The sequence below is a fragment of the Quercus suber genome, unplaced genomic scaffold (assembly GCF_002906115.3).
Source record: "Quercus suber isolate HL8 unplaced genomic scaffold, Cork oak 2.0 scaffold_891, whole genome shotgun sequence".
Taxonomy (NCBI): Eukaryota; Viridiplantae; Streptophyta; class Magnoliopsida; order Fagales; family Fagaceae; genus Quercus; species Quercus suber.
The window spans coordinates 13898-23546 of record NW_027070317.1 but is presented as its reverse complement, the minus strand read 5'-3'; the positions used below and the strand labels follow the sequence as shown (position 1 = coordinate 23546).

General features: G+C 34.8%; 1 protein-coding gene across 9 annotated transcripts; it reads left to right on the top strand.

The window, feature by feature from the left end:
• Window positions 1–857: 857 nt before the first annotated feature.
• On the top strand, window positions 858–8436 carry LOC112023849 (serine/threonine-protein phosphatase 7 long form homolog). 9 transcript variants are annotated; one of them, XM_065768134.1, is made up of 10 exons: window positions 2738–2806; window positions 3089–3210; window positions 4239–4304; window positions 5024–5412; window positions 5535–5657; window positions 5753–6401; window positions 6499–6662; window positions 6744–6831; window positions 6950–7384; window positions 7486–8436. In XM_065768134.1, exons 6-10 carry the CDS (start codon window positions 6009–6011, stop codon window positions 8260–8262), a joined length of 1857 nt encoding a protein of 618 aa, XP_065624206.1. In that variant the 5' UTR covers window positions 2738–2806; window positions 3089–3210; window positions 4239–4304; window positions 5024–5412; window positions 5535–5657; window positions 5753–6008; the 3' UTR covers window positions 8263–8436. The 9 variants fall into 9 exon arrangements, with proteins under 9 accessions (XP_023912566.2, XP_023913174.2, XP_065624207.1 ...); XM_065768139.1 differs by lacking the exons at window positions 3089–3210; window positions 4239–4304 and having other exon boundaries at window positions 5034–5116; window positions 5235–5412; XM_065768138.1 differs by lacking the exons at window positions 3089–3210; window positions 4239–4304 and having other exon boundaries at window positions 2740–2806; window positions 5024–5116; window positions 5235–5412.
• The last annotated feature ends 1213 nt before the right edge of the window (window positions 8437–9649 follow it).

The following is a 9649-nucleotide window of genomic DNA, read 5'->3' as shown; positions in this document are numbered from 1 at the left end:
AATTTTATATTATAGAAAGTGTAAAAACCCAAATATAATGGCATTTTATTTGCACTTTAATTTTAATTTCAAGTGATCATAAAATTTCATAGCTCCTCACATTAGCCTGTTTAAAAAAGGCTGCTAAATAACAATTTATTAATATTAATCTATGATTTAAGACAGTTTTTCAATTATTTAATTTATTATTGAAAACTACCACTTTTATTTTTATTTGCTCCCTAATGCATCAAGCTGCCCCTATTGCGTTGCATACAAACATGCTTTGGAAGCAAGTCAAAAACTTGCACATCACTCTAAGAAAAACAATTCATAATAGAGTCTAAATACAAGCTACATATTAGGTATCAAACGAAATGGTTGACATTTGATTAGTTTTTGTCAAATAAATAAGGAATTATAAAAATAAAAATTATGAGCAAAATAAATATAGAATTAAAAAATAAAAATTATGTGAAAAATTGTGAGTCTACCAAAACTTATGTGACATAATATGAAAGAGTCCAAAAACTAATATATGATGCGAAGTCAAGACATAAAATTTATATATGATTAACAAGTAATTGAAATTTAATTTTATATTATAGAAAGTGTAAAAACCCAAATATAATGGCATTTTATTTGCACTTTAATTTTAATTTCAAGTGATCATAAAATTTCATAGCTCCTCACATTAGCCTGTTTAAAAAAGGCTGCTAAATAACAATTTATTAATATTAATCTATGATTTAAGACAGTTTTTCAATTATTTAATTTATTATTGAAAACTACCACTTTTATTTTTATTTTTTTAAAAAAAGTATTTTGTCCTTTTAGAAAGAAACTGTCACTTTAATCAGCGGCCTCAAAAGCTGAGATATATCTAAAACCGCTAAAAGTACCGTGAAACCCTTTTAAGTTCACAAGTCCGTGTGCGCGTGTTGCCGAGAAACAAAAAACGTGAAACCGCTATGATGACCTCCGCTTAAATTGATCAACGGATACACGTGAAAACACGCCGCGTTTCTCTCGATAAATAATGTAACCCCTTTTTCTCTCTCTCTCTCTCTCCCAGATTTTTCCATAGCAATCTGAAGAAATAGAAATTACAGACATCACAGCTCCATAAAGATTCTCATAAGGTAATGTTCTACAAAACCAGATCTATATATGTCTCTCAATTCTTGAATTTGTTTAAGTTAGTTTGTCTGAATATATAAAAAAATCTATGTTTTTTTGCACTTTCCCTTTTGTTGAAGCTTGTTGATTGAATTCAAATGGGCTCTACTTTAAAAAGCTTTAAATAAATTCAAATGGGTCTTTTTTTATTTTTTATGTAAGGACCTGATTACTAAGTTTTTAGGTGAATTAGATATTGCCTTATAAGTGCTTTAAGCTTCTAAAATAGCAGTGTTGATTACAGGGACACTTTAGAGGATGCAATTCATTATGTTCAAGCATTAACTGGTTTAAGAAACCAGACAACCATTTTAAGAGTTTATTACATTGGATTCAGCTAAGGTGTTCAAGTAATCATAACATGTTGTATCCTGATAATTACTTTAAAGCTTATACACTGTCATTGAACAGTGTGAGGTAACTGAAGACTTGGATTTTGTGGGATCATCAAAAAATAAAACTTTATTTTTTTTATAAATAAGTTGGGTTGGTGCATCATGGGTATGCAGATCTTTCTTTCATTTCTACTATATATATATATATATATATATATTCTTTTGCTGGGTTCTTTTGTTACTACTATAAGTGTCACATATAAGCAGCACAGAATAATGTCAGGGATGGCATTTGTCAATACTTGGCACATCTTAATTGGTGATTTATGTCTTTTTTATCCTTTTTTGAATTAGTGTTTTATCAACATCAGCATGTGGTTGACATCTTGCTAAACATATCATACTGATTTTCAGCTACCATTGCTGCTAAATCATGATGTGACAGTCAGCTCAATGCAGAAATACATACTACTTCCTGCGCTTTCTTACGTAATTTGTGCCTAATATTTGCATTTTTTCCCCCGTAAATCCTAATGCAGATACTATTTTAGTCATAGGTCATGTTATGATTTGAAACTTTTATATTTGCGTTAGTCTTTCTGTGGTTGATTTTATATTATACGTAGCTCTTAATTCAGTCCTTTTCGTGTTTGGAATTATTGTTGCTGGTCTTTGACCTTAAATCAGAAATTCATCTCAAGATTCACCATATCTTCCTTTTTTGATATATTTTTAAAACTTGTAATTGTTCATCTCCTAGATTATTACATTTCTTTTTTCCTTTATTTTAGCTTCCTTTTACCCTTTCATTTCTTTATTTCTTTCTTCTTTGGTTTTTTCTTTGATCTTATATAAATGTAACCATTTTGCCATGATTTGTGAACTTTATGTAGTCATAGTTAACAAGGGAAGGTTTTATTTATTTCTTTTCTTTTCTTTTCTAATGATGCTTCATTTATTTGTCTGTCATACATATTTGAGATTTGTTTTGTTAGTAAATTTATTATAGTTATCTTACTCCACGAGTATTGTTCCTTAACAACTAGTGGATTTTTTTGCTGGGAGTATTGGAGTTCTCTGCTGGTAATGGCCGTTACCTTGCGAGGTTTGAGAATGCAGGAAACAATACTTGTATGTGGATACATTTGGCATTTTCTTGTTTTAAGGATTAAAAGAAGGAAGAGCATATGCGTCACTTCTATCATGAAGCACTAAAATCATGTTTGTTTTGTGTGTGTGTGTGTGTTTTTTTCCATAGCAATCTGAAGAAATAGAAATTACAGACATCACAGCTCCATAAAGATTCTCATAAGGTAATGTTCTACAAAACCAGATCTATATATGTCTCTCAATTCTTGAATTTGTTTAAGTTAGTTTGTCTGAATATATAAAAAAATCTATGTTTTTTTGCACTTTCCCTTTTGTTGAAGCTTGTTGATTGAATTCAAATGGGCTCTACTTTAAAAAGCTTTAAATAAATTCAAATGGGTCTTTTTTTTATTTTTTATGTAAGGACCTGATTACTAAGTTTTTAGGTGAATTAGATATTGCCTTATAAGTGCTTTAAGCTTCTAAAATAGCAGTGTTGATTACAGGGACACTTCAGAGGATGCAATTCATTATGTTCAAGCATTAACTGGTTTAAGAAACCAGACAACCATTTTAAGAGTTTATTACATTGGATTCAGCTAAGGTGTTCAAGAAATCATAACATGTTGTATCCTGATAATTACTTTAAAGCTTATACACTGTCATTGAACAGTGTGAGGTAACTGAAGACTTGGATTTTGTGGGATCATCAAAAAATAAAACTTTATTTTTTTTTTAAATAAGTTGGGTTGGTGCATCATGGGTATGCAGATCTTTCTTTCATTTCTACTATATATATATATATATATTCTTTTGCTGGGTTCTTTTGTTACTACTATAAGTGTCACATATAAGCAGCACAGAATAATGTCAGGGATGGCATTTGTCAATACTTGGCACATCTTAATTGGTGATTTATGTCTTTTTTATCCTTTTTTGAATTAGTGTTTTATCAACATCAGCATGTGGTTGACATCTTGCTAAACATATCATACTGATTTTCAGCTACCGTTGCTGCTAAATCATGATGTGACAGTCAGCTCAATGCAGAAATACATACTACTTCCTGCGCTTTCTTACGTAATTTGTGCCTAATATTTGCATTTTTTCCCCCGTAAATCCTAATACAGATACTATTTTAGTCATAGGTCATGTTATGATTTGAAACTTTTATATTTGCGTTAGTCTTTCTGTGCTTGATTTTATATTATACGTAGCTCTTAATTCAGTCCTTTTCGTGTTTGGAATTATTGTTGCTGGTCTTTGACCTTAAATCAGAAATTCATCTCAAGATTCACCATGTCTTCCTTTTTTGATATATTTTTAAAACTTGTAATTGTTCATCTCCTAGATTATTACATTTCTTTTTTCCTTTATTTTAGCTTCCTTTTACCCTTTCATTTCTTTATTTCTTTCTTCTTTGGTTTTTCCTTTGATCTTATATAAATGTAACCATTTTGCCATGATTTGTGAACTTTATGTAGTCATAGTTAACAAGGGAAGGTTTTATTTATTTATTTTCTTTTCTTTTCTAATGATGCTTCATTTATTTGTCTGTCATACATATTTGAGATTTGTTTTGTTAGTAAATTTATTATAGTTATCTTACTCCACGAGTATTGTTCCTTAACAACTAGTGGATTTTTTTGCTGGGAGTATTGGAGTTCTCTGCTGGTAATGGCCGTTACCTTGCGAGGTTTGAGAATGCAGGCAACAATACTTGTATGTGGATACATTTGGCATTTTCTTGTTTTAAGGATTAAAAGAAGGAAGAGCATATTCGTCACTTCTATCATGAAGCACTAAAATCATGTTTGTTTTGTGTGTGTGTGTGTGTATTAAATAATGAGAAATGTAAATAGCTCATGGAAGCTTGAGTTGTATACTATATTTAATCCAATTAGCAAATAAATGACTTATTAACTTCAGTTATTTTGGTTTTTATGTGTCACAAGTTTGATACAGAGTATAATGGTCTCATGAACTCTGCAAAACCTTTCATGCTTTTTTATTTTTTATTTATTATTTTGCAGTCTTTTCTTTTAAGCACAGGATATGTAAGTACCTGATTGCTAAGAAGCTGTATAATTGCTAGATATATCAGAACTGATACACACAGAATGATTCAAATAGGTGTCACACTACTGAAGGATCAGCCAGATTACTAAGTTTTTAGGTGAATTAAGCTTCTAAAATAACATTATTGATTAGAGGGATAGTTTGGAGGATGTAATTCTCTATGTTGAACCATCAACTGTTCTAAGAAACTAGACAACTATTTTAAGAGTTATTACATTGGATTCAGCTAAGGTGTTCAAGAAATCATAATATGTGGTGGTTTAGTATTTTCAAAAATTTCCTATTCTCATTTTGGATGAATAGTTCTTGATTCATATTATAAAAATCCAGATGATAATTGTAATTTTCCGTCACTAAATTAGTGACTTGTAGGTAGATGGCCAGACAGGGTGTTACACTAATGTGTTATTGGAACGGGAGGATTACAAGTGGACCACGTGGAATTTCTTATGAAGGTGCTACACCAAAACCGATTAGAGTCAGCTATGGGATTACATATAATGAGTTGCTGGATACAGTTTATGGGGTTAGCGGCTTTGACAAACACCAGGTTAAACTGAAGATCACTTGCAGGTATCCAGCATGTAGGGAATACATTCCTGTGCCAATAGATGATGACGAGTCTATTGATATCATGTTTGATGTGGCACGACAACCTGGAACAAACTGCATGGAGTTGTATTTGGAAAGAGTACCAGTGCCCATTGAAAATCAAGTAAATGTCACTGTGCCAGCCCACACCAATAAGCAAGTAAGTTTCAAGAATATTCTTTTGTTTTAAGTTCATACACTATGCTTGGCTCTCCCTTGGTGGTCTATTGTCTTGCTTGTCATCTGAATTTGTCTATAGAGTTTATATTTTCTGTTTTGTAGACACCAGTAGAAAAAGTCACTCGTGATGCCCAAGTTGACAGCTTTCTGGATCCAGGACCAGTTGACAATACAGTGCTTGTCCTGCAAAACCAACATAGATCTGCAGCCATATGGGAAGGAGAGGTTAGTTTTACTTATTAGTCTGTTTATTGCTTGTGAAGAAAAACTGCATTTTGTGTCACAATATAAAAAGCTGTAACTGATGTACTTCCCTGCAGGATCCTGGTGTCCTGACATGTAGACAGAGGTTGGCTACAATGATGCGGGAATGGCAATTGGATTCACGTATTCGTCGGTTTGTCATCCAGTCTGGCTTTTATGGGGCATACAGGATTGGATTTATACAGATTGATTGGCCCCTAATCACTGCATTGGTTGAGAGATGGCGACAGGAAACTCACACTTTCCATTTTACTGTGGGTGAGAGTACTGTCACTCTGCAGGATGTAGCATTGCTTCTAGGTCTTCAAATAAATGGTCATGGTGGTGACTGGTAATGGTGATCTCCAATGGGATGATCTCTGCGAGGAGCTCTTAGGGGTCAGACCAGATCGTAGTGTTCTTCATGGTTCAGCACTTAAGCTTAGTTGGTTACGATCTCGTTTCCATAAGCCTCCACCAGATGCTGATGATCTAACGTTGCAGCGTTATGCTAGGGCATATATCTTAGGTTTGATAGGTGGTTTTCTCTTCACAGATAAATCTGGAGCAGATGTCCAGTTGATATTCTTGCCCCTGTTGAGGGATTTTTCATATATTGAACAATTGAGTTGGGGCAGTGCTGTACTGGCATACTTATATCGTGAGCTTTGTCGAGCTAGTAAAGCAGGGGCTAATGAGATTGCTGGCCCTCTTATATTATTGCAGGTATTCATACTAGTATATATTCCTTTGTATGCTTCCTTTTATGGTTGTGTGTTTGTAATTTTATATGCTCTTACCTCTACAAATTACTTCACTACAGTTATGGGCATGGGAGCGATTACATATTGGTCGTCCTGAGAGACTTGGTGGCCGAGTGCGGGATCCAGTTGTACCAGATAGTGAGGATGTAGGGAACATTGCACTAGTTGTAGGGGATGCAGCAATACATGAAGAGCAAGTGCCTACGGATCCATTAGGATGCAGGTATGTGTTAAGCTATTGAATTAATGTACATGTTTGTTACTATACCTTTGATTGGGCTTAAATTTATTCCTCTTACCTTAGGTGGAGGGCTCCTGTAATTCGTAGAGACAATCCTCTTAGAGCATTAATATTTTACAGGGACCAACTTGATCAACAGACAGATGATCAGGTTAGTTTTATTAAGTTTTTAATTTATGATATAATACGCACTTTATCATGCGATGGGTGCAAGTTTATGTGTGCCTGCTTGTGTCTGAAACATTGATTTAGCTTATTTTCAATCTTAGATGATATGGCAGCCATACACTACTGAGCGACTTGCTTTACTACCAGATGTATGTGTAAAAGACCAGCATGTGTGGCAAACAATTGCTCCACTAATCTGCTTTGATGTTGTCGAGTGGCATCGTCCTGATCGAGTTCTGCGACAATTTGGTCTCCATCAAGGAATTCCTAAACCTTGTGATACAGAGGTGAAACTCCATTCAATCGACAGACGAGGGAGACATCACTATGATTGGCGATCATATCATGGACGATATATACAGTTATGGGAGGCTTGTGAAGAGAGTATTGCAGTGGGTGAGTCAGAGGAGCACCCAATGTATTATCATGATCCATATATGGAGTGGTATCGTAAAATTACACGTCGTTTGATTACTCCTCTCACTCAAAGACCACATATGCGATTTCAGCCTTCGAGTGGGACAACACATCTGCTAGTAAGAATTTGTCAAAACTATTATGTGATTAGTTTTTATTTTGATGTGCACTGAAAATACCTGAGTCAAAATTGTTAAGGTATCTGTATTTGGCATGACAGGTCCAGAGCTTGACTGCAATCCATAACCAATGCGCTACAATACTTGGTGCTTTCACTAGTGACTGTGCAATGCGAGCAATGAAAGATATCCAAACCATGTGCATCCGTGTCTTACAGATGATTGGAGAGACCCGGCACCTTGAAACAAGACCAGCATCTTGTCTTCCATATACAAATAATATGGAGGGCTCATTACGCCTCACCCATGAGGAGGTGTCACCTCTACCAGCAACAACACAAACCACAACTAAGGCCCCATCAGCAAGAGGACGAAGCAGAGGCAAAAGTAAAGGTAGAGGACGAGGCAGACCACACACAAACACAGCTGCAGTTGCAGCAGCTTTGTCAGAGTCATTTTTACCACCAGTAGCAGCACCAGAAGCTGTTTCATCACATGATGATGATTCGGAAGGACCATCATACCTGAATCAAAAGGAGGCAGCACCACCAGAAAAGTCAATTTATGTGTTGGAGGGTGAGAAAGTGGTAGAGAAAGCAGCGGCAGTACTATCAGAAGCAATGCACCTGCTGGAGTGTGAGAAAGAGGTAGAAACAGCATCACCGCCACCATCAGAACCAACATACCTTCTAGAGAGTGAGAAAGAGGTAGAAATAGTAGCACCACCATCCTCAGAACCAATGCACCTATTAGAGTATGAGAAATGGGTGGATACAGCCACAACTCAACCACAAGATGGCCCTATGGAGAAGTTGGCAGAACTTACTGAGGAGTCTAGAGATTTGAACAGACCACAAAAGAAGTCCAAGCACGTCTAATTTTATGTTTATGGAGGGAGGGGTATTGGTACATTTTGGAATATATTATTAGTGTAGCATAATTACTGAGTAGTAATGTACATATAACTCCTTTAGTCTTGTTTATCTTAAATTCCATCCACGTTTGACTCCTTTCGTCATGTCCATTTAAATTCCAGGTCCATCTTCCTTGTATACTCCATGACTTCTTGCTAATCTTTGTCTTCATTGGATTGTCAATTTTTAGCTTTTGTGAGAGAAGGAAATTATGTGATATATATATATATATATATATGTTGACTCGTAATTTTAGGTTGTGAATACGGAAGTATCACAACGGGTTTTGTTTGTGAAGCAATGAGTATGCATCAGAAGCACTTCTGCAACATATGCAGAAGACAATAGTTAGGAAACCTGTGGCCCTCCCGGATCTCCTCAAAAGAAAATGGAATTCAGTTTTGGTGACTTTTATAGTGAAGCCTTACTGATGAAATATAATTCTATATTTTGAAGAAGGGAGGTTTAGGGCGGCAGGACACTTATTTTTCACTTGGCTTAGTTAGGAACTTTGCAAACAATCCATATCTTGCAGCATCATTTTCTATGTTCCAGGCTTGGTTAAAAGAGTGAATGCAGTGGTGGGGTTGTTCTAGTGATTCCTAAAATCTGTTTAGATCCATGATGTCCTAATTCAAAACAGCAACATCTTGGGGCCACTCCTTACCTAGAGTTAATGAGATGGGACAACTATGTACTTAAGGGAATAGCCAAATACTCAAAGAGATTTAGACACCTTCGTTAACACCCCCACCTCCCAAAAAACTTGGTTAAAACTTAAAGGAGTGTATATTAAGTTTCAAAGTTTACCTCCCAAAAAATAACTTTGGTTCAAACTTAAAAGAGTGTATATTAAGTTCAAAGTTTACCTTTGTCTACGTTCAATCGCTACTTCACCTCTTCTTGGATGAGACAAATAGAAAACTAGTGGCCTAAAGTCAAAAGAACACTTCGGTTTTAAAAATTCACAAGTGCAATATCATTCTCTTAAATTTATCGGTAGGACGATAAACGTGAAAGCGGGTTAGTTTGTTTGATTAGTAGTCCTGTTTGATAAATAATATAGTCAAGAGCTAATGTAATACCCGCATTACCTAGCCTTAATTTTATTAATTTCTAGAGTTAGAACGATGGACTATTTAACTTGTTTCAAAAGTTACATTATTTTATCTTATGATCATTACAAAGAAAATAAATAAAACAAATAGTTTAATACTTGAGATAATCGAGTGAAAGTTATGGTCTAGTTATGAGGCCTTTTCTCATGAGGTTTTGTTTTACTTTCATATGACATGAGGATGAACAAAACCATGCAGCTTGTTGGGCCAAAGTAGACAATATCATGACATGA

What these genes read in the sequence shown, in the direction of transcription:
- LOC112023849 (XM_024056798.2), top strand. Translation starts at nt 6,009, where the DNA reads ATGGTCATGGTGGTGACTGGTAATGGTGATCTCCAATGGGATGATCTC. An exon ending in ACGGATCCATTAGGATGCAG is followed by an intron (nt 6,663 to 6,743) that starts GTATGTGTTAAG and finishes CTCTTACCTTAG; the next exon opens with GTGGAGGGCTCCTGTAATTC. An exon ending in GTGGGACAACACATCTGCTA is followed by an intron (nt 7,385 to 7,485) that starts GTAAGAATTTGT and finishes TTGGCATGACAG; the next exon opens with GTCCAGAGCTTGACTGCAAT.